The following is a 24,028-nucleotide window of genomic DNA, read 5'->3' on the forward strand; positions in this document are numbered from 1 at the left end:
TATCTCGTATTTACGTCTCTGGCTCTTGTTTGCTCTGCCACTGTAGTTGTTCGCCAACAACGCTCGGCTTGGAGCACTTGCCCTGGTGGTCTATCGTTCAGCATTTACAGGGGCACCTAGGGTTTCTTGGGAAGCGTTCGGGTTTAACTCGGCGTTTCCTGATCCGGCGTTCGGCCACGGGAGTTAGGATTTCTGCCATTTTTCCATTAGGGGAAGCTTTGGAATTAGCAGGAGGTCTCTCTCTATCTCTCTCTGTGTCTTCCTCTCTCCATCTCTCTCTTGCTACCTTTCTTTGTTTTCTTGGAGGGAGAGACCTGTTTTCTCTGGAGTGTAGTAGGTTTTCCTTGGTTCAACCACTCTTTCCGAGCTTGTTCTGGCGTTGGGCTCCTTTTCTGGTGTGAGGTTTGGCGTTTCCGGGCGCATTAAAGAGAGGAGGGTAGGGAAAAGGCTGGGAATTTCTTGCTTTCCCGGAAGCGGATGGGGGGAAATGACCTTTGAGTCCGGCTTTTCTCCAGGGGGCCTCAGCTTTTCCGTAGCTCGTACCCAATCCCACTCGAGCGCCCCCTTCTTGGGCTTTTGTTGGTTTCTTGAGCGAGCCCTTGGAATCGTCTAGGGCATAGGGGTTTCTCTCTGAGCTTTCCTGATCCAAGCTTCTCCTTCTCCCTGCTTTGCTCGTCTCCTAAGGCCGGACAGTTTGAATATTGATAACGTTCAGGTCGAGAATCCCGAAGAGCTGGGAATTTATAGTGTTTTCTAGGGCTTTCCTGTAGTATTCTCCTTGTGCTTAGGGTTCGGGGGTGTGGTGGACGTCTCGAGTCATTTGCATGGATGGGAGAGAAGGGATGGCAATGTCCGGGCCGGCGCCCTACTACATGCAAAGAGGGATAGGAGGTCCGGTCGCCGGTTCGCAGCATCCCGGCCTGCATGGGCCGCCGGCGGGGATCCGGTCGATGCCGAACCCTGGCTCGAGCTTGGCCGCGCAGTCATCCGGCATGGTGGCCGGTGGGGGACCGGTCGGGTCGGCGGTGTTTCAGGTAGAGTCCTCGCCGGCGATCTCTCCCCACGGCGGCGGCGGGCGGTGGCGTTGGAGGCGTGGGCAGCGGGGGGCATGCTGGAGTGGGCTCGGGGGAGCCCATGAAGAGGAAGCGGGGGAGGCCTAGGAAGTACGGGCCAGACGGGACTATGGCGCTGGCTCTGTCTCCCATCTCCTCTGCGACGCCCCCGGGGTCGGGAATGGGGTCGGGCTCGGCTGCTCCTACTCAAAAGCGGGGTAGAGGGCGGCCACCGGGCACTGGGAGGAAGCAGCAGTTGGCTTCGCTTGGTGAGTTCCAAATTAAACAAAGAAAAATCTTTGCTTTCGGTTGTTTCGAAGAGAAGGTCTCTTTTTTATTGATGCTTCATGCTTCTTGTTGATACTTCCTTTCTGTTGTTTAGAACGTCTTTTTTTCTTTTAAAAGTTTAGTGCTTTTAATTATAATAATGGTGCCATGATAGATGGCTTTAGTTGGATTTGATAAGCATTGTTTATTTTTCTCGTGTTGTTTAAGATTTGCTGAGATCTACGTGTTAAAAGAATATGGATGGGATATAAGGATCAACAATTTAATATTTGTCGGGTTCTATAAACAAAGAATCCTTATCCTGGATTTCAGAGTATCCAATAGCTTTATCTTCTTGTTTAAACTTTTCTGTAGAAATCCTGGATATTTCCTTTCTGTTTATTTAGATCTTTTTCTGGCCAAAAGTTTTGGGGGTCGTTAAGTATAATAATGCTCTGTTGATGGATTTGATTTTTATGTACATTGTTTTTTTTTTTTTTTTTAAATTAAATTTTTGTCACGCTCGGAGGCTTAAGGTACGTGTTAAAAGAATGTGGATAGGATGCAAGTATCAATAACTTAATATTTGTCGGATTCTCTAAACAAGGAATCCTGGCTTCCCAGGAGAAAGGAAATCCTAAATACGACAATTGGACTATCCTATGACTTCTCGTGTAAATTTAGTTCCTCCAATCCAGTTAGCACACGTAAATTTGCAAGGGAAAAGAATGAAGTTATTGTTATACACATTGTTTAAACTTTTTTGTAGAAATTCTTAGATACTTCCTTTCTGTTTATTTAGATCTTTTTCTTGGCCCAAAGTTTTGGGGTCGTTAATTATAATAATGCTTTGTTGATGGATCGTGTGATTTTGATTTTTATATACATTGTTTTTTTTATTTAATTTTGTTGCGCTCAGAGGCTTAAGATTCGTGGTAAAAGAATGTGGGTAGGATGCAAGTATCAATAACTTAATATTTGTCGGATTCTCCAAATGAAGAATCCTGGCCTCCTAGGAGAAACAAACAGTAATGATATCATCAATGGTATAACAATAGCAACATATAGATGGCTTTGACTTTGATTCTGTGTGTAGCTTTTTATTTTTTGAATAATAGGAAAAATGCTTTGAGTGGAGACTGACATATGAATATACTATGATTATTGTTTTCATTTCCTCTTTACTATTAATTTTTGTTAGAAAAATGTAATTAAGTTCTTTTAAGAACATAGTCAACCTAGCAGTTCTCTTGAATCGTGTTCTTTTTTTAGTTCAAATGTCCTGGCATCCTGTACTGGTGTTTGATGTCGATGTTCATATTAACAGCAAAGCAATGGGAATCTTAGGCCTTCTGTAACTTCCTATTGAGACCCTGCAACATGTTGAGCAGGAGCCAACATTAGTAAAATATTTTCCTTTATCGAAAATCTTATTGGTTAAAAACTTCTGAGGATGGTGATATGTTGGATGGATTTATTGGAAAATGAAATTTCATTTTAAACTGTTCCATGTTCTACTGTTTAATAAAGAGAGGAGCCAGTAGATAGATAATGTCTATGAACCTATCTCCATGTGGGCATCTCAATATTGTTTCCATGTGGCATCTTAATAAATATTGTTTTCCAGGAAGAACTTATTAAGTCAAGGGATCAGGTGACACTGAGTGACTGAGTGGCTTAAGTATGCTTTCTGGTAGCAATGTGGTGTAACATTTGTACATGTTCTATTGAAAAAAAATGCAGTCCAAACATCGAAAATCATTTCGTTATGAATTATAATTTACCATTCCATCCCATTACTAATCTTTCCATATTTTAAATTTTCTCCAAGTATGCTGTTTTTTTTTTTTTGGTCTAACAGTATGTTTTTTTATATGCTGCTGATGGTTGGTTGTGGGTTTCTTGAAACTAAATGGCACCACTCACATTAATTTAGCATATTGGAGTCTGAGACCTGTTTACCTGCTGTTGAATAGGGGAATGGGTTGCTGGGTCAGCTGGCATGGGTTTTACACCACACATTATAACAATTGCTGTAGGAGAGGTATGATTTGCATCATTCATCTTGTTCAGTCAATTACAACTACTGTTGTAAATTGTATTTTTAACTCCACACTAGTAGTTTTCATTTGCCGAACTTGTTTATGATTATGAGTTTCTGTTACAAATCCTGAACTGATTGTCTAGTAAGCTGTTATGGAACTTCTTTAGTGGCTAAGGTTTCCTAATGCTGAGATGGTGGTATTTTACCTAATATATAAACAAGTAAGAATATCCAGTAGAGATCCTTTTGTGGAAATTATTATTCATTGATTTATATGAGAACATGTCATGATATATTCAGATCTATTAATGCTGCCAGATAAACTTCAAGTGTCCTCAACTAGAAGCTCTTTCAAATCAGTCACACCAGAGTCATGATTATCTTGGACAATGGAAATCTTGCATGTAACTATCAACCTTGCTGGACCATAAGCATAATGGGGCCTGTACATGCATAGTTGGACATAGCAAATGCCAAAAGCTGATAGGATTCAACTGAAGTGAACAAAAGTTGCTTATTATTACCAAGTGATCCTTTTATGTTTTAGCTATTCAAAAGCTGGTAGGTTTTTGCAGTTTCATTACAGCTTTTCCACTCCATTTGATAAAACAAAATTACCTAATTTCTTTTGATAACTTAATTTGTTTTACAATCTATTGGCCATAATTAGGAAAGAGGGAAAATGATTTCAGTACATAAAACTACAACAAGGATAGTTGCAGAGTGGTACTGCATATGATTATGCAAAACTCTACAATATGCAGATGTATTGCACCTTCTGGCTTTCTTTTGGCCTCTTATCCTGTTGATTATCGTTTATATATTATTAATACTCTGGGTGTTGGCATGTAATGGCATGAAATTATTAGGTTTTAGTGCTTCTCTTTTTGCATGGTTACTTTGTCCTCCATGTTCTGGAGCTTGGTATTCATTATCTAGTTAGTTTCTATCAAATTCTCAGACTGCATTAGATGACTTTAAAATTTATTGAGATCATAAGTTTTTATTTTTAAATGATGATTCCAATACTCCATCATTCTTCTGCAGGATATAGCATCCAAAATAATGTCCTTTTCACAACAGGGACCACGTGCTGTCTGTATCCTCTCAGCTAATGGTGCTGTCTCTACAGTGACCCTTCGCCAGCCAGCAACTTCTGGTGGCACTGTCACTTACGAGGTTAGAGATTGTCCATTTATTTTCTTGGATGTTATTTCTGCATAAACATTTTTAGTTTGTTATCTTTTATTATTGTTGCAAGGTCCGTGGTAACTGTCTAGGAATACAAGACACGATTTATCTTGTATATCTTATATGTGTCATGAATGTGCAACAAAGTAGAATAAGGAGTTGAAAGTATGGCATGCTTGCACTGTTGATTGTGGATGCTTTTGGAACAACAGGGATTATGTGAGTGGATGCATATGCAATTTATTTAACTTGTCAATAAGCATAGGTTACCTGATTCAGATGCTGTGTTATTGGAAAATATATAAGACAGTTAGATGCAATCTGTTGGCTAAGGGATATCAACAAACTTGTGTATGTGCTAAATATAAGGCAGTTAGATACCAATCTGTTGGCTAACTATTGGTGTTACCAGCTTGTGTCATATGGGACAGAGAAGGATGGGAAGATGAAATGACCTGAAAATTATTTAGAGGCAGGGGGTTTAGCAGGTCCAATTTCTTTTCAAATTTCTTATAATCACTCTAGGTTGGTCTTAGCCATCCTCCTATTTGCCTTGATAGAGGTGTAATTATGAGAAGGATAGGTATATTGGCAAAAAGAAATGATATGCTCCAGTAATGGTTGTCACATACCTAAAATGCCAAAATTGATTGTTGAGGATCTCAGAGACATTGATAATGTGATTTAAGGGAGATTTACTAACACAGGTCAACCAGCATTTATATGCTAAACAAGGGAAGTAAAGTTAACTTGCCAAGAATGTTTAATTGATGAAAAAAATTATGTCATTTGAGTCTTGGGCCTTTATGGATTACAAAAATATTTATATGCTAAACTGGAGAAAAACTAATGCCAAGTTGCTAAATGTATTTATGTTTTGCAGAAATTGTGTGGCCCTTGAGGTCCTGGTACTTGTGGCTGAAAACAGATATTACTTTTGCTTATGTCCTTCCAATGTGAAAGCTAGAAGTCTCTACGAGAGCACATGAAAAAATATTTTGATGGAAAGGCAAGAATCAAACAGATCCTCCATTCATTTCCAAGAGCAGCATGGCTGCATTTCAGGAGATCTTTGATGGGGAAAAAGGCTAGGAATTACCTTATTACTTGTCGATGTTGTGCATTATCAAAAAAGCAGTGGCATAAAAGAAGGGTTACCCTAAACCCTTTCTTTGAAGTTATAATATACATTATGTTAACCAATCTGACCTGATAATTAAAGGATATAGGAATTGCCTTTTGCTTCTAGGTTAAGGGCTTAGGATACAACTTAGTTTAACCATAGAGTAATTTAAATATATAATATCCAACAGGGCATTCACAACAATAGACAATATGTAGGATACACCTTAGTTTCACTGTAAAGTGATTTAAAATATATCCTACAGGTAGCAAACGTTTGACTCAACTTCTTGTCTTGATCCAAAGAACCTTCCCAGCACTTCCCGTCATAAACTGATTCGCTGCTCAATCACCATTTCTTGTAGGTCTATCAATAACCACCCTCACCTGACTATCACTTTCATTACATGCTGTAAATGGTTTGTTCCTTTTGTCTTTTGCATGGACCTAATTGCCTTCTTGGAAAACGGCAAGTGTGTAGTTTACTAGTGAAAAAGTTATTATTGGAGATAGGAAACAGATATTCTTTGGTTCACCTCAATAAAATCATTTAGCAGGGAATAAAAGTTTCTGAAGGTAGGTGCCTGACATGTAAAAATCAGTAGAAGCCATCACTTCAATAAATGGAATTGAGGGATGCCAAATTGTTTAAGGGCATTAGGGCAATGAAGAGAGTACTGAAGAGCCAACTGAATGATTGGGGATCCCTTTTTTTTTTTTTTACTTTTTGCAATTTTTTTTTAATTTTTTATGTCTAACCTCAAAATTTGCTGAAAAGGAACTTCATGGCCTTGACTCTTTGGATGATAAAATGGTGGTTCAATTTGGAAATTTCCATAATATAAATGTTTGACCAGCAAACAAGTTGTCTTAAGCTGAAAAGGAAGAGGCTATAGCTTTGCAACATGTAAGGGTCATAAAAAGGCTCAAAAACTTAGTTTTGGTTTTGGCCTAACTAGATGGGTTCTGTTTGGCAGTTTTGATTGTTTTACTTTTAGCTTCAACCAGAAATCAGCATTTTTTTGAAGATAATAAAAAAAGAGAAATGTCGATCAGAATTAAGAAAAGATAGAAAAGTGATAAAAACTAGGGAAAAAAAAAACAAATTGGACATCATGTCAAGATATACTGTATGTTATATTGTTTAGGGCTTATGGATGTATCAATATGTGGTTTCACATAGAAGCATTCCTTCTTTTCTTTTTTTCCTTTTTTTTCTTGTTTCAGTGGGGGAGGGGAGAGAGTTGGGTGAGGGGGACATTATCATTTTCACAATGTAATATATCATTTTACTGATTGAGGACAGTCTAAATCTGGCAACCAAAATGTCTAAATCTCTTCGCAATCATTCCAAATATTCTGGTGGCTTGCAGAGTCTAGTTTACTCTCGGGGGATATGCTTTTCATCATTTAAAGAATTGAAGAAATGGGAAATTTGACCACACTTAGAAATTAGTTTTGGCCTAAAGTGAAAAATTAGTTTTAGTTCGAGTTCCATATGGAGCTTAAACCATGGATCATATTTCCAACGTGCACTATCATCTTTGCATAGAAGAACATAGTTTATGCAGTTCTCATGATTGGTAACTTGACGCGCAACTCATACCATACGGTTTATTTGCTATTGCTATCATTACTTGACTTGAAGTTCCTTCAATTGGTTATTTGTCTATCTAAGTCTTTGAGAGTCCTTTTGTGCATGCTTTTGAATTAACCTCCATAGACATTCAGAGTTTGCAACCATTTGCGTGGTTTATGCATTCATTTGCAAACATTGGGTACTTTAGATCCTTTCCATCGGCAGAAGCATTTTGGTAAAAGTTTATTCCATGTTTTGCTGACAAGCCCTCGATGGCTCGAATTCTATATCTTAAATTTCTTAGTTTGAAGCAACACAGTTTTTGGGCAGATATGGGCTTCACAACTTTGCTACATGCTTTACAGCCTGGACCCATGCATCTTTAGTGTGTTACTATGTGCATTATGAATTTTAGCAAGCTTTGTGTCCCTTAATTTGGAACACATGATTGAGTTCATCTTGATTCGATGCCTGCATGGATGCTTCTATGGATATTGTATGTTAGTCTTTTCTTTTGCTCGAGTGCAATAGTGGAGACCGTGAGCTCTTATTCCACAGTCATTCATATGCGGCCAGATATGCCTACAGCATGGAATTTGATATCTTGTCACCACTGAGCTCATCAGCTTAGTTGTAAAATCAAGCAATTTGGCAAGGATCTAGGTCAACAATTTCTAAGATTCTAATCTACTAGGTGCAATTTTTCATTTCTGTGACATTTCAGTCTACTAATTTGATCCTTCCTAGACCCACCAGTGGTGGGAGCCTCGTGCACCAGGCCATCCATTTTACATAACATTTCAATAAACCTTAGTTATTGTACTTCAGCCTAACAATGAGCTTCTTATCTTGACCTTTTGCTACTCCTTAATGGAATTTCTGCTTGCTTTGATTTTTTGACATAATTTGTTCTCCTTATCACAGCTTTGTGTGATCTCCATTGTTAGGATCCATCTTTGTAAGATGCATTACGTAGATAAATTGAGTTGTTTCACAAAATTACATTCATTTGATATAATTTGATCATAGCTTGAATAAATCATTCTGTAGAACATAATATGAACCCAATCTTTTAGAAACATGTGTAGCTGTTTTTGATTTTTTTTGCAAAATTTTCTTAAATCGGTAGTATTTGAGGATTAGAAGTCCACACTTGATGGCCCAGTCCTTGGCATTCATCCTTTAAGAATAGGTGCACAAAGGGTGGATTGCATGCTTATGTGTAACAATGTGGTGCAGCAAAACATCTGCATTTAACTGTATTCTGATTCTGTTGCCCATCTAGCAGCATGATGTATTGGTATATATGTTAGTACTAATCAATATTGGCTTTTCATTCAATGGCATAATTGTTCATGTTGCAGTAACTTTAGATATTTGCAATTCTGAGAAACCACTAGGTTGTTGCATTTTTTAGGACAGTGCTCTGTGATCTTTCAGGCATAGTTAGAAAAATTTCATAAAATTGTCAAATTAAAATCAATTCATTATTAGTGAGATCCTCCGCCGCATGAAACTCTGCATAATTTGGTTCGTCGAGACAAACCATGGACTAGAACTGGTAAGATCAAGCATGAACAATATGATTTTTCCTATTATTTACCATTGAATTGACTGATCTGTGGTCTCCCAACATTTTTAAGGTACTTCATTAAAAAATACATTACTGTATGGTGACACATAAATAGCACGATTTCACACCATCCGGTGACTAACAAACTCCTTATTTGACTTCAGTCAGTAATCAGTAATATATGACAAATGAACATATTTCTTGTTCTGTCACATTTTGACACCATCCAATTCTAGGTCACGAGTTAGCCTATACTTTTTAATTTTTATTCATCCTTATTCTCTATTTTCAATTGTTTATATCATATTGAATAACACTGTTTTGATCATATTCAATAACATGCTATTCTCTCAATATATTGTATCTTTAATTATACTATTATTTGTGCATGGCACCTTTTTTTGTTGCTTGTGAATGAAGATATCTGTTTTCAATATTTGCAAATCACATCTGTATTTCTCCATTAGCTATTTCTTGAGGGAACTGTTTGTCTTATTTAAGGCATGTGATCAGTTTGGAACCTACAAAGGATGAAGCTCATGGAAAAGATATTATAATCCCTTTTGATCAAAAAATTCTTTGCAGCATGTAGATTGGGATTTTTATATTTTCATAATGCAGCACATCCTCATGGCTTTGAAAGGTCTTAGAGAAACCTGGGATCAGTTTGATCTCATCCATCGATCAAACTAATTAATATTTTTGGTTGCTGTTCAGTTCTAAAATCTGCTTAATCCTAACATAATCCTTCCAAAATAAAATTCATGCCATAACTGATCTATCATTTGATGGGGAAAAAGCATGGGATCTTGCAAGGTGAATATGATGAGGGTAACCACATCAAAATAACTTGACCCATATAAGGAATATGCCATTGCCAAGATTTAGAGGTCGAAGAGTTAATCATGTCATCGTTGTAGCCATCAAGTTTTTTCCCCACTATTTGATCTCCGCTTTACAAGTCCTCATTTATGTATCATATTTATGAAGGCCTCTTCTTTTAGCAGCCTTTTTCCACAAAGTTCTTCACATGAGGTGGTGGTGCACTTGACTAACGCACTGCTGTGAAAGAGTTATGGCAAGGTTGAAAGTTCCAGCCTTTTCATGCCTCATTGATGTTACAAGCAGTGAGGGGAAAGTTGTGCTCTGTGGTAGTTTGAATGCTCATAATATTTATTTGCTAAGTGATCTCCAGAAGTAATTTTCTTCACGATGAAGTTGATCCCTCCTTTCACCGTCCACTTTGTCTTTTTTCTTTTTCTTTTTTTTTTTTTTCAAAAATAAGAATGCTACATTGGTGAGGGACTCTAATAGACGGCACCTCTATTTGAATCACATCTAGTCTGGGGGGCAATGTATGTACAGGTTTTGTAGTTGAGACTTGCTTGACTCTCTTCAAAACCCTTGACTTTAGATGTTTCATCGAAGTGCTGGTGAACAGGAATCATAACCATCGGGTTAAACCTCATCATAAGTGTTATGCTTCTGAAAAGCAAAGGAGCATGCTTGAGCTGTCCATGCTGCCTTCAGATGACTCTTATTCTAGATGTTTGACGATCAATGTAGAAGTTTAAACAAAATCATTGAACCTATTTTTCCCATACAGCGTCCTTGATATTCAGTCCTTTCTTTGAGTTCTTGCTAATAAATATATGCAGAGGCATAAGTTGGCTGGATTGTTAGTCACCATGGAAGAGTTTGATTCCATATAGATGTTTTGTGATAACAGACATATCAGTGTTGCTTCTAATAGTAAGATAAAACTTGAACTCTCATATCCAGTTTGCTGAAGAATTTTGTGAACATTTGTATTCAGTTACTCACTTGCAATTATGTAATCTTTATATAAAGCTTCATGTTTTCACTCGTGATGAATTATTAACTTGTTTAGGGCCGCTTTGAAATACTCTGCCTGTCGGGATCCTATATGTTGACTGATGATGGAGGATCCCGTAGCAGGAGTGGTGGTCTAAGCATATCTCTTTCTAGCCCTGATGGTCGGGTGATCGGTGGTGGTGTAGGAGGATTGTTGATAGCTGCAACTCCAGTGCAGGTAACTAGTTGGGACGTCTTATTATATTTTATGCATTTCATTTCTGGTATGCTTTTGCACTTTGGGCATATGTGCTTTTGATGATAGCCAAGTCTTGTCTTGTGTCAATGTTTCCCTTTTTTTTTTCATATTTGGGCTTTCGGTGGGATCCTCTCTAATCCATGATTGGATTGGAGAAGGCTGGTTTGCCAGTCATGGCCATCTGTGTATGGTGTGATGTCTGTGATTGAGCAGGACCCACCGTTTGGACTCTCGGGAAGGCACTTAATATCATTTTTCAATGCAGGGACAGAAGTTTATGCATTTACATCTCTACTATCAAAAAGTGAACTCTGGGGTTTGGACTCCAACCTCGAGTTTTACTCATTTTTTATTATATTTCCCAACTTACGTCTCTTAAAGAGTCCCACCTCCACTTTTTTAATTTTTATAGTTTGCCAACTTACTTTTCCATGAGTCCAAGTTGACACCACAAATCCACTTCTCTGTCTTACGCCCAATCAAAAATCACAAAAAAATGGAGCCCTTTTAGCTAGTCCAAACTGCCGAACTTCCCTCCCATTTCTCCCTCCATACTAGTGTACGTTAAGCACTACATTATATTGACTTCCACCCTTAAGAAAACTAGTAGCTAAAGTATAATTATTTTTCCTTGGTAGATCCATTCTGGTTTGACCGTTGTGAAAATATGCTTAAATTTTTGTAGGTGATAGTGGGGAGCTTCATTTATGGTGGGTCAAAAGCAAAAAGCAAATATAAGACCAGCCAAGAACCAGGTGCTGAATCTGATCATCCAGTAGGGGATAAACAGGGCACACCATCCAGTGCCCTGCCCAGCCAAAATCTCACACCTTCTGTTCTGGGTGGATGGCCTGGTTCAAGGCAAATGGACATCAGGAATGCTCACATTGACATTGACCTGACCCGTGGGTAGCTCATGCTGGCTGTTTATACTTTGATGGGTGGTTTGTGTATATGTGGCGTTTGTAGAATGATTGCGGAAGCCTTAGGGTAAACTAGCAATATTTTGCGAGCCTTATGGAACTCGCATCTTATTCCTGCTTAATCTCATTTTGTACCAACATCAGAAGATATCAACCATTTGATGCCTCTTGTGATTTTTTTTTTTTTTTTTTTTTGAGTTTCCGCCATTGTCTTATTTAGCATTAGATGGGGTCAAGTATTGCCTGTACATTGCTGGTATGCCGTCTTTTACTTTGCAGTTTCGTTGCTGTAATCATTTTGAGTGCATCTCCAGTCAAATTACCCGTTGAGCCTTAATTGTGCAACATCAGGGCATATTGCCGATTTACCTTTAATCTCTTTTTTTTCTTTTGTCTGCACCGGATCCAGTGGTCGCTTAGAGTTTGAGAAACATGATCTGTCTTTTAAATGTTGTCAGACTATTTTAAGTTTGGCTGTTTATGTCAAAATTTTCTGACTGCAATGAAAACCGGTTCTCTGTTCTTTGTTCTGATGTGATTATGCTTGGGAGATATAGTGTGTTCTCGAATTGAGAGAGATGTGAGTTCATTTTATAGATCAAATCTACTTCTGTAGACTTAGTTCTTCGAGCGGCTTCATGGAAAGCTAGGTTTGCTAATAAGCGATTCTTGATAAAGGCGGAATGTGGAAAGAATACAGATTCAAAGGAAATCCTCTGGATTTGGAAGGAATACGGCTTGAAAGAGAGATTCCTGCTCCTGGAAACTCTTATACAAGTATGGGGCAAATATTTTTGCGCCAAATGTCTGGTCCGGTTGCAGTCAGCGTTAATCTCATTTGCATGTGGTATCATGCAGGTTACTATCCTATTTTTCTTGGCATATTGACACCAGTGGCTTTCCAGTCCAGGTAGCTGGTAGCTCGTCGAAGTACCACATATCAGCAGAACTAAGATAAGGTCATCAGCGCTTCTCCGAAGTTTCATCTATTAATCCCCTCCCTGGTTTTCATATTTTCCGGCTTGTCTCTTATGAATCCCATCAAATGCAATCACATGCTGCCATTTGCTACTACATATTGATAAATATCCACAATCCTGAGTGGTTATTGTGATTGAAGTTCTTTTCCTAGCCAAATACACGGTGACATGTGATTACGTGAGTATTACGAAGGCTGCAGAAGATACCACCCCCCCAGAAATCAAAAGAATAATATCAGCATGTCAACTATTTGATCAGCCTGAGGTTTAAATCCGGTAAAATACTGTGGTGTGACGGGGGAGCTTGTATATTACCTGCATTGGCACTAGAAGATGATGCGACGTAATGCGCTCAATTTGGTTTAGCATTGTTGAGCTTCGTTACATATCACAACATATATACCATGACTCCTAATGGCAGATTAGCATGATTTGAGCAAATAATGGTAATTACGTGACACTTGTCGCCAGCCAGTTTGTAGCCTATGTGGAGTACTAACAGTCGATGCAATGCAACAAGTTATTTCTACAAGCAGTAAAGCCTTCATTTCAAGCAGGGCCGCACGAAGGAGCCGTAGCCTATCTTGTAATCAAACTCAAAGCTCCCCATGATCTGTTTGCCTACCAACAAAGCCACGGATTTCGTTCCCACTAGAATGCAGCAGTATTTGGTGTTCCTCAACTGAGAGATATTTGGTGTTCCTCAGCTGAGAGATCACCCAGAAGAAAATAGCAACTATATCGTCTGCAGGTATTCTCATGGAAGAAGGAGACGAACAGAAGATGGTCTCCCAAATCAATGGAGCTTGGAAGTCTTTGGTTGGGAACAGTTGAGATCTAAAATGGTAATGGATGACTTCTATTCTAACTTTTTGATTGGGATCCAATTTTGATTCCAGAATTGAATAGGAATGACTCCATCTCCCTAAAACATAATGCTGACTCTCCTCCAAAATTCAAATCTCTATTCCAATTCTGATTTTGAATGAACCAAACAATTTCAAGGATATAACTATTCCTATTCTGATTTCAATTTATTCTGACGTGAACCAAATACCCCCCAAGTCCAGATCCTCCCCAATCATAAGACGTCCAGTGCAAATCACCCAGCATCCGCATACCTTTTTAAAGGTGAGTGATTGAGAGGGCACGACATACATGTTCCTGCCCTGTCCAATTACCTGGCTTTCCACAGTGCCCAGAAGGTTATTTCCACTGGACCTTTCCACTGGACCTCCAACATCGAGGCCCCATCTATTTACTAAAGAAAATAGCTAACTGCAGCAATAAAGCGATAAATTAAGCATATATTTTCCTCAAAACAGTGCATTTATTAAACTAAAGAACCCAAGCAACAGTCTTATGACACAAATATCATCTCGCCTACGCACTCAGAAACACTTGTCAAGCGTCACAGCCAAACACAAACAACCTGAACGGTTTTATTTATACTCACTGAAGCATTAAGCATGCAAACGAAGCCTAAAATTGAACACCACCCTGGCAAATGGCTCCACACAAGTGAAATTTAGTTAAGTCCCAGCACTTCTTGACATCCTTCTGCAAATGAATTCAAAATCCACATGTTAGTAGATTATCTTTAAAGGTCTAGCAGTAAATTTATAATTTTATTAGAATGACCAGTCTCTTCGGGGTGAACTTGATGAGAAGGAATGGTTTTGGTTACCTCAATGCTCAGAGGGGAAGTAGTTGGGGCATAACGGTCCACCACATGCCCTTCCTTATCCACCAAGAACTTCGAGAAATTCCACTTAATGCTCTCTCCAAAAGACCACCTTTGCTGGATTTCAGGAACTTGTAGATAGGTGCAGCATTGTCCCCATTTACATCAACCTAATGTCAAAGCAATGCCAGATTTCGAAGAATCAGATATGATATATATGAAATATTGGTCATCTACCCGGCTACCCCCAGAAGGCACGTTATTAAATTTCATACGTGCAAGGAATATCATCATCAAAATTACCTTAAGAACAATAATTTTCTAGATGCCAGTGTTAAATGCTTTCCATTACACATCTTGGAACATTTTGCTATCTATCTGACTACTCTGGTACTCTAATAGATGGTCAAATTGTGCTGCTTTGCCTCAAAATTCCAAACTAGATGTGAAAAGTGCAGCTCAAAAGCATATCACAACTGAATTGGAAACTCTGTAAAAATTCCATCCATTGAAAAATGAAATGCAGGAAAGGAGCAAAATAAAAGCAAATCAAGAAACTAAAAGATTCATGGCATGCAGAAGCATGCCCGCATCTAGAATGCTTTCTGCATACCTGCATCTGGAATGCAACCTTCCATCAAAGGAATTATACTAAAACAAGTTTATATATGTTGTGCACTAGTAATATTTCGTATTTCGCAGACCCAGTGCATAAAGGAAATTTGAAATTTTATTTAGGTTACCTTGTCAAAAATTGGGTACTCAGCTTTGAATCGAGTGCAGGCAAACTCAAGGATCTGCTCATTGCTTCCTGGTTCTTGTGCTCCAAACTGATTGCATGGAAAAGCCAGAATCTCCAGACCTGCATTGTGCACAGAATCATGTAACAAGAAAAGCAAGGAAATTTCATTTAAACTCATTATTTAGAAATCAGAGATGCTAATGCACAATATCTGTAAATTTCAGAAAATTTTAACTTGTGTCTTCTGTGAGTTGAAAACACGACAAGCTCTTGATCATTTTTTGGAGCCAAATGGTGGGGAGTGGAGAAGCAACGGCAAGAGAAGCCCATGATCAAATATAATGGCTGACTGCCATCCTTCATCCACAACCATGGTGATCTCTTCATAGCCTCATTAAGAGACAAATCCTGTTCTGTCCCTTTGCCCCACCATAAACTGATTTCAAGAGAAATTTTCTAGCATGACTTTTAAGTGGAAGAAATCTGTATAGAATTTTCATTATATTTATCGCTAAAAGATTTTTCTTTGAACTCAACATGCCTATAAGGACCGCTACATGGCTCTATGAATTTTTTATTTTTCATTATGAGGGATGGATAATACTAATACTTCCATGCTTTGCACCTGATCCCCCCACCCCCACCCCTTTTAAACACAAAAATCCTGGCTCCGCTCCTCCTTTGATCATCTGATTGGTGTGATCATGAAGTGGGATTGGAGAAACTATATTTGAGCCCTTGAGTTTTAAAAAAGGATGTTTTCTGGAACCTAATTATTATGACCATGGAAAATTAGTTGAATCTCCCTATCTGGAATGAGAATTGAAAATCACATTAGCATTAAATCAGATGATGTTTGAGTTTCCATTGTTGGAATTTTGATATATCTCGTTAGCTTTATTTCTCCTTTGAAAAGTTGTCCACATGACTGATCTAGTAAAGATTGATTTCCCTCAAGAAGCAAAATTACAGTAACTCATGCCATACACCCAAAATATGGCAGGAAAACAGTCAAGAGAAAATTTGCAACTACACATCTCCAGGTTTTCTTCCTATTTGTATAAGATCTTTACTCATAAAAAGCCAGTCCTCTCCAATGATTTTTATAAATGATTTACAAGCAGCAAATGTGGTGGGTCGTCCTCCATTATATAAGAATTGCATAATCAAAGAAAACTTCCAAGCAATGCAGATACTAGCTATACCAGAACAAGGAAACATATTATCATCTGACTCTACAATTTTGTATTGCTTAAAAAGTATTACAATACTTTAAAGAGCCTAAAATTAGATTGGAATCAGTTTGGTTTCAACTCCATGAGCATATTCAACTAATGCAAGATGAGAATGCAATTTCCTATCTCCCTGGGTCTACAACTTTCCAGAGGCATAAATAGACAGACACTTCTTGATGCATGTGACCCATATTGAAAAGCCAAAGCTGATGTTTAGAACCCACAAATTGCCACCAACATCTTTTTCTGCAATTCAACATTTTGGTCTCACAACTAGTTAAAATGTAAACATAGTAATTATCAAGACATTTTACTTCAAACTGCAAAATTACTGAATTTGAGATGAGAAATGATATTAAAATTAAGTAACTTCTTAGTAGCAACTCCCTTCTACAAAGGTTATAAAAGTAAGATTGTCATTAGGGTAAGTTTATGTATTTTAATTGGTGTAAGAATGCAACTTAAGGAAAAATTGTACCACTCTTTGAGATTAAATGAGTTTCTCTGAGGCTTGCTTTGGTGCCTTACTGAACTAGAATAAGATTACTGTAAGATTACAATGATTTGATGAATAAAATTTCATCTGATTTATGTTAATAGAGGCTTCTATAGCCTATTTCGTTTTAAGTGCTTACCCTTAAAATGGAACTTCATTTTTCACATTTTCTTCTTGCATCAGTTTTTGTTTTCTTCATGTAAATGCACAACAACTTACAAGTAGTACCAACATATACCATTCTAGGACAAGGTTACTGGTAAACTACGTTGTTATTAGAACTACAGTTATTTAACATGGTTTGCGCATACATACATTCTGTATGACATAAGGTTGCTTGGTCATGGAACAAAGGTCATTGCCAAGACATCCTTATGATAATGAAAAATAATATCAGCAAGAAGAAATGAAACTCCAACAATGTTAGTTATGATGTAAAGCTGCTGCTCTCTGAGTGATTTCTTCATTTCATTCAACAATCGTTGCAAATATACCAATGATTCATCTTGATCTCTTGACTTCACATAAAAAAAATCTCAGAAATTTAACAAACAAGATCACAATTATAAGGTCTAAAAGCCTTATTCCTTGTTGATAAATGTACCACATAAACTAGACAACATGCTAAACTTCTTTACATGATAGTCCAATAAAACTATTTCAAAGCTATTTGTACTAGAGGCTAAACTTGGCAAATTATAGATGTCATAAATGGGGAACTAAAAGATAAAATTTCAGGGTTCATTGAATGATAACCAATTGAATTAGGATAGATAAAAATGACAGGTCCGGCCATAAAACATAAACAGGGCCAGGTACATACCCTTGTCTTTGTACTTCTCATACAGTGCAGTCAGTTCTGTGTAATTTGAGTTAGTCAGGCCACTGAAACAAATAATACATAAAGACTTAGATACTGAATAAACTAAAACCAAAGTGCAAACTGATTAAAAATATAGGAATTGTGATACAGTGACCGACAAACTTAACCCTTAAGAAATTCTTCAAACAATAAAAACAAAATCCTACCATTGAGATGCCACATTCACAATCAGCAGAACCTTTCCCTTGTAAGTGCCGAGGTTCACATCATTTCCCCTGGCATCCTGCACGTCACGAAATAGTGCTCATACTCCAATCCTCTCAAGCCAACAAATCAACCACAAACTTAACATAATTCAAGATAAAGTTTTATCACGCGTCAACCTAAAATCCCACAAACTATCTCAAAACCCTGCGTATTTTGATAAAGATCCCTCCTTTTTCAACGAATTAACTAATCTCTCAACCGATTCAGTGAAAGAGTCCGATCTTTGGAAGATCCCACCCTTTAAAACCCCAAATCATAGATCAAATCCACGAAACCAGAAGTCTAGAGAGGGATCTACCTTCACAGTGAAGTCATGGACGGTTTGGGTGGCCTGAGAGGAGTTGCCGGCCATCTCGGAAGCGAATCTACAGCACACGGGAGGCGCCGCCGACGAAGAAGAAACAGGAGAAAGGAAGCTGACCCCACGGAGATGCCGCGAAGGAGAAGAAGAGATCCTCGAAGGGGAGAAGAAGAGGGTCCTTTGAGAGAGAGACGAGAGGGGTTTGGAGAGCCGGAGGGAGGCGGAGTGCGAGAGATTTCTCAAGTAAATGAAGCGAGAGAGAGCCGAGGGAGAGCAACACAGCATCGAAAAGGAGAGATTCCCTTTTTTTTTTTTTCCTGGCGATGGGGGAACAGACGCCCCCACGACCCGTCTATTTTATAGGAGTCACTCTCAGGTGTGAACGAGAGAGAGAGATGGGCTGGAGACTAAATGGTTACATTTTGAAGCTTAGAATGGCGACACGTTAATGGTTGTGTTTCACATTTTTTTTTATGGATTAGAATTTGAGTTCACAGTTCATCATTGGTGATCAGATTAACTAATCACAAAATTGGTAATATAGCAATCATTGCAACATTTTCTGTTAGCATGTATTTTTTTCTTGTAAACTGAAGACCACCATCCACCTATTTTTCTTTTTAGTTTAGGTTATCCCTCATCAAAACAAGCTGGCTTGGTTCATTTCACAATGTGGACATTTTAAATTAGGCACGTTTGGCTACCTCTTTAAAGAATATTTGACGCCACAAACAGGTAGCAATTTTGCTCCAATGTCTTAATGTAGTCGTAGTCTAGCTTATGATTTAGAGAAGGAACAATGACATGATGGTATAAAATAATCTCAAGTGCCGGGAAAATTTTAGTGCCAAAGCAATTCTTTAAGCATTGTGGCCCTTTAGTTTAGTGATGAAATCATTCGATGGTTATGCTAAAGATATGAGTTCAAATGTGTTGCGGTCAATCCTCTATTGCGTCCATTGTCGGTGAAAAATACCTCTAAGATAAAATCTTCACATATCGAAATTGTATCCGGCAGGGACCCTTCGATGCTTAAGTCAAAGAGGGAGTTGGTGAACAGCAGATAAAGAGAATTTGAAATGGCAGAGTCTTCGCTCAAAATTGCTTTACCCGTGCTGTTCATTTACCTCCTTTTTATAAATGATTCTGATGTAACCATCGAGCACGTAGTTTTATTTTTTATGGTGCTAAATTATCAGACCATAATCATAGAGCTAATGGATTGTTTATTCCCACTAATGACTGTGACACGTAGTCGATAACCGTTCATAATGGTTAGGATGTGTTGGGAAGATAAGCCGACTATATGTCGGTAATAGTGACAAGTCGGTAGTCTTGGAGATCTGAATGAGTATCGATCGATAACTCTGACTCTGATATGTCGATGGTCTTCGGTCGAAGATTAACTGAATTTTGTTGTTGGTTGATAATAGTCGACTGTCGGTTGGTCAGTCGATTGTGAGTCGGCGTAATGTGTTCATTCGACCGATGTAAAGTCGGAGTCGGGAGTCGGTTGTATTGTCCCAATAGTTGCCCCTAACTCTCAAGTTCAAGGTGGTCCGACATGTATATCATCATGTGGCCTATCACGTTGGACGAAAGGAGTCGTCATGTATTGCTTCGAGTCTCGATTCAGCTGTTGTCCTTTATGAATTTTTTGGAATACGAGAGATCTTTGGCTGTTTTGCTGTTTTGATGGCTGTGAAATCATTATTGGACTATCATTTTGATAGGATAATTTGGCATCAGACGTCATTTCAGGAAGATAATTCAGCGTCGGATGATATGATTCTGACTAATAGATCTTAACCACGTATTCGAATATTATTGGGTCGGAGCTGTTCATGCGGATAACGGTGAGGTAGCATGATCGGGAGCAGATGCGTCGAATCGTCCGATCAATGGTCGGTCTGAATATTGCCATGTGTTATCATCTGATGAGATTCAGATTTGATCAATTTCATCTGGACCATTGAAGGATCATATATATATATAGAGCCATTTTTAGCCAAACTTTTACTTTGCATTTTGTCATCATTCTCTACTGCGGAAGATTCTGCCGGAAGATTGCCCCAGTACCAGAGAGCTCCAAGGTCTCTTCTCCACCCCTCTTTTTTGGCTTTTAGATCAAGTTTTCTCATCCTCCTTGGGTCTTTTTCTTCTTTGGGTTTTCGTTTAGAGTTCTCTAGTTTTTCTTCTTTATGGCTAGGACTTCTTCTCGAGATAGTCGGTTAGGAAATCTGGCCGACGAATCTCCTTCGAGTCTGGAAGTGAAGGCTTCTTCTCTATCAGGATCCAATATTGAATGGCTCCGGGAGCAATATCATATCGCGGAGCAGTATCAGCTCTTCGCTCCTGGCTCCGATGGTCGGGTGAACTCCCCTCTTTCGGACCACATTGCTTTCTATGTTGAAGACCTTCGGGTCGGTCTTCGATTCCCGATTTCGGAGTTTGTCCAGAATCTTCTTGATTATTACGGCCTTTGCTCTGCTCAGCTGGCACGAACTCTGTCCGACTGATAATTAGTTTTGCTTTACTATGTCGGCTTATACCGACTGAGCCTCGCCCTTCTCTTTTTCGAACTTTCTTTGTTCTGCGACCTCACCCTAAGGCCAAGGTTTGATGATTTTTCAATCCAAGAAAAGACCTTTCTTTCATCACTGGTCTTCCATCGTCCATTCATGGATGGAAAAATCAATTCTTTTTTGTTTCTTCTCTTCCCTGGGGCTTTCCTTCATATTGGGGTGATCCAAGGATTGGCTCCAACAAGAATAGTCGGATGGAGGTTGATGATCAAAAAGATTTTCACCAGCTGAAGGACATGGTAGTTCCATCGCAAAAAGAGCTGATGACCGAACAAGCTCTCTACGATGCTGGACTTAGTTCGATCACCTCCTTAGGTATAGAATAGTTGACTACTTTTATTTTTATCTTATTTATTTTTGAATTGTATTAATTTTTTTTTATTCTGATTGCAGCTATGCAGCCGAGGATATGAGTATCGGCTTCAGATATTCATCAGCATGCTGTCAAGAAGAAGGCAGCATCCAAAGCTGGACCCTCCTGACCGTCGAAGAAAGGTCGGGTAGTTACTTCATCTGCACCGATGAGAAAATCCGACGTACCATCAGCATTGGTTCCTGAGCTGTTTTAATGTTGTCAGCCTCGACAATGCTCTCTGAGGTGCCGTCCGTTAAAGATGAGGCAGCAAGAGAAGATGGAGCTGCTACAGTTCCATCGACGGCTCCATCAACAGAGGTTCGGATCGAGGCGAAAGTCACGATCGAACCAAAACAATCCACGACTGTGCCAACCATTTCGACAGCGGAACCTTCTCGGGCCAGTCGAGCACCGACTTTCCTGCATTCTCAAGTGTGGGGCAACCGACCAGGGATCGGGGGAAGGCTCCAGCAACTTCAATCAATGACGGGTCGACTGAAGGCCTTCCGACACTCGTCAACATCCAGATATCCGAGGGTGAGTTGGTTTTGGCCAATCCAGAATTGGTCAGGAGGCTCATCGAAGCTGCCCTTCTCCCGACTGATCGGGAGAATAGGAAGCACTAGACCACCGTCAAAATATTTTTCTTTTTTTACCCGATGATACTCGGGGTAAGTTCTTTAAGATTTTTTTTTGATCTAACTTAATTCATCTTCTGCTTTTAGTGGGCTCATGACATGCATGACCTAGAGGTCGGTTATTGGAAGATTGCCGACTTTCATCGATCTTGGATGGATAAAGTGGCGGCCATCAATGCTGAGAAGATAGCTGTCCTTGAACAACTCCAGGCGGTAACTGAGCGGGAGGTAAAGCTTCAGGAAGAAGTCTCCCACTTGACAGTCGTTATGCAATCTTCTGGAGCCGAACTTGAGTCGGCTCACCAAAATATTTCGTCTCTTGAGCTGCGGATCAAGAGCAAGAAGCATTCTATCCACCGGCTTTGACAAGAGAGGGATGACTGTATTGAAGAACTCGAAGCTGAACGTGGGAGACATCGAGCCACCCTAAAAGGTTGGCACTGGCCGATGATGAGTCAGCTTTTGCAAGACCTGACGCAGAGCTGGCGAGAGTGGAAGCAGAGTCGGCAAGGGAAGCTTTTAACCAAGTCATTGAGAACTTCAAGAACTCTGAAGAGTTTAAAGAAGAAATCTTCGAAGGTGGGTTCGCTTCTTATTGTGTTGGGTACGAGGATGGTCGAGATGCGATCGAAAAGTTATATCCGAATCTGAATTTGAACAGCATCATCCCTCCTGTCTCGAAAGATGGAGTTGCTGAAGAAGAAGCTGTGCCGAATGAAGATGTTGCATCGAATGCAACAGAAGAGGTTCCAGTCATCGATGCTGCACCGAAGCAGGAAGATAGAGACGACAACTGGTGATCGGTTAGTATTTTCATTTCTTTTTGTAATCAAAAATTTTTATAATCGGACTTCGGTCCAATTTTGTAATCTTCTTTTCAATGAATGAAAATTTTTTTTTTAAAGTATAAATTCTCTTTCCTCGTGTCTTTGCAATGTCGTAGAATTATTATTTGATTACCAAATATTGATCGAAAAGTCGAACATTTAGTAGTGCTTGTAGAAATCATTTGTTAGTCAAATATCAATAGATATACTTTACCTTTTAGGTATCAAGATAAACGGTAATAAGCTGAATACCCTTCGATCGACTGTAGTCAGATTAGTATGTCTAGTTATTTGATAATCGATGACAAGCCAAATATCTTTCGATCGATCGTAGTCAAGTCAGTATAATTTTAATTTGATTTAGATCATATTGGTATAACATTCCACTTAGTTAAAACTAAGTCAGCATAAATAGTCGTTCGACTAGAGTTGACTTTTACAGTAAAAAAATCAAGACATAGTTGGTACCGAGATATAGTGGGTATATCGACTTTTATAGTGAAAGCCTGGATATAGTCGATGTGTCAGTTTTACAGTAAAAAATCGAGATATAGTCGATAAGAACTGATCGTCCATTTATCAGTCGACTATCACTTTGTAGTTGGCCGATAATTTTGTGAAACTTTTGTGATTCTGAAATTCAATATTTCATTTCGAATACTGTATATATGAAATAACTTTATTAATAATACATCTTTAAGTTGTTAGCATTCCATGTTCATGGAATAGCTGTTCCTTCAAGAGTTTTCAGTCGATATGCGTATGATCTAAGTACTTCGGTTATTCTGTAAGGTCCTTCCCAATTCGGAGATAATTTTTTCTGATCCAAAGGTCTTGAGACTTTTGCTTTTTTTAGGACCAGGTCTCCTAGATAGAAGACATTCGGCTTAACTTTTGCATTATAATATCGGGCTACTTTTTACTGATATACTGCCATCTGAACTTGAGCTTGTTGTCAGACTTTTGAAAGTAGATCTAAATCGGCTCTCCGATATTTTGAATTGCTCGGCTCACTATATTGTTCTACTCTTGTTGATGGTAGTCTGATCTCAAGTGGGATCATCGCCTCTGTTCCATAATCAGATTGAATGGTGATTCTTCTGTTGGTATGCGAGGAGTCATTTGGTATGCCCATAAGATCGAATATCATTCTTCCATCCAGAGATCTTTAGCTTCATTCAGTTTGATTTTGAGTCTATGCAGGATTGTTCGGTTTGTTATATCCACCTCTCCGTTGGATTGTGGATGGCCGACTGATGTGAGTTTGTAC

The 24,028-nt window shown here is 38.8% G+C and overlaps 2 protein-coding genes across 2 annotated transcripts; one reads left to right on the forward strand and one right to left on the reverse strand.

Annotated features, from left to right (window-relative positions):
• The first annotated feature begins 566 nt into the window (after positions 1-566).
• Positions 567-12,001, forward strand: LOC105042889 (AT-hook motif nuclear-localized protein 11). The gene is given in 6 exon segments (XM_010920252.4): positions 567-1,075; positions 1,077-1,321; positions 3,296-3,363; positions 4,411-4,542; positions 10,720-10,881; positions 11,588-12,001. Coding segments are annotated over 6 exon segments (1,086 nt in total). The 5' UTR covers positions 567-824; the 3' UTR covers positions 11,816-12,001.
• Positions 12,002-14,084: 2,083 nt separating this feature from the next.
• Positions 14,085-18,690, reverse strand: LOC105042890 (probable phospholipid hydroperoxide glutathione peroxidase). The gene is given in 7 exon segments (XM_010920253.4): positions 14,085-14,365; positions 14,493-14,596; positions 14,599-14,659; positions 15,233-15,351; positions 17,786-17,847; positions 17,992-18,068; positions 18,351-18,690. Coding segments are annotated over 7 exon segments (789 nt in total). The 5' UTR covers positions 18,639-18,690; the 3' UTR covers positions 14,085-14,287.
• Positions 18,691-24,028: the final 5,338 nt, after the last annotated feature.

The sequence above is a fragment of the Elaeis guineensis genome, chromosome 4, assembly GCF_000442705.2.
Source record: "Elaeis guineensis isolate ETL-2024a chromosome 4, EG11, whole genome shotgun sequence".
NCBI classification, from domain to species: Eukaryota; Viridiplantae; Streptophyta; class Magnoliopsida; order Arecales; family Arecaceae; genus Elaeis; species Elaeis guineensis.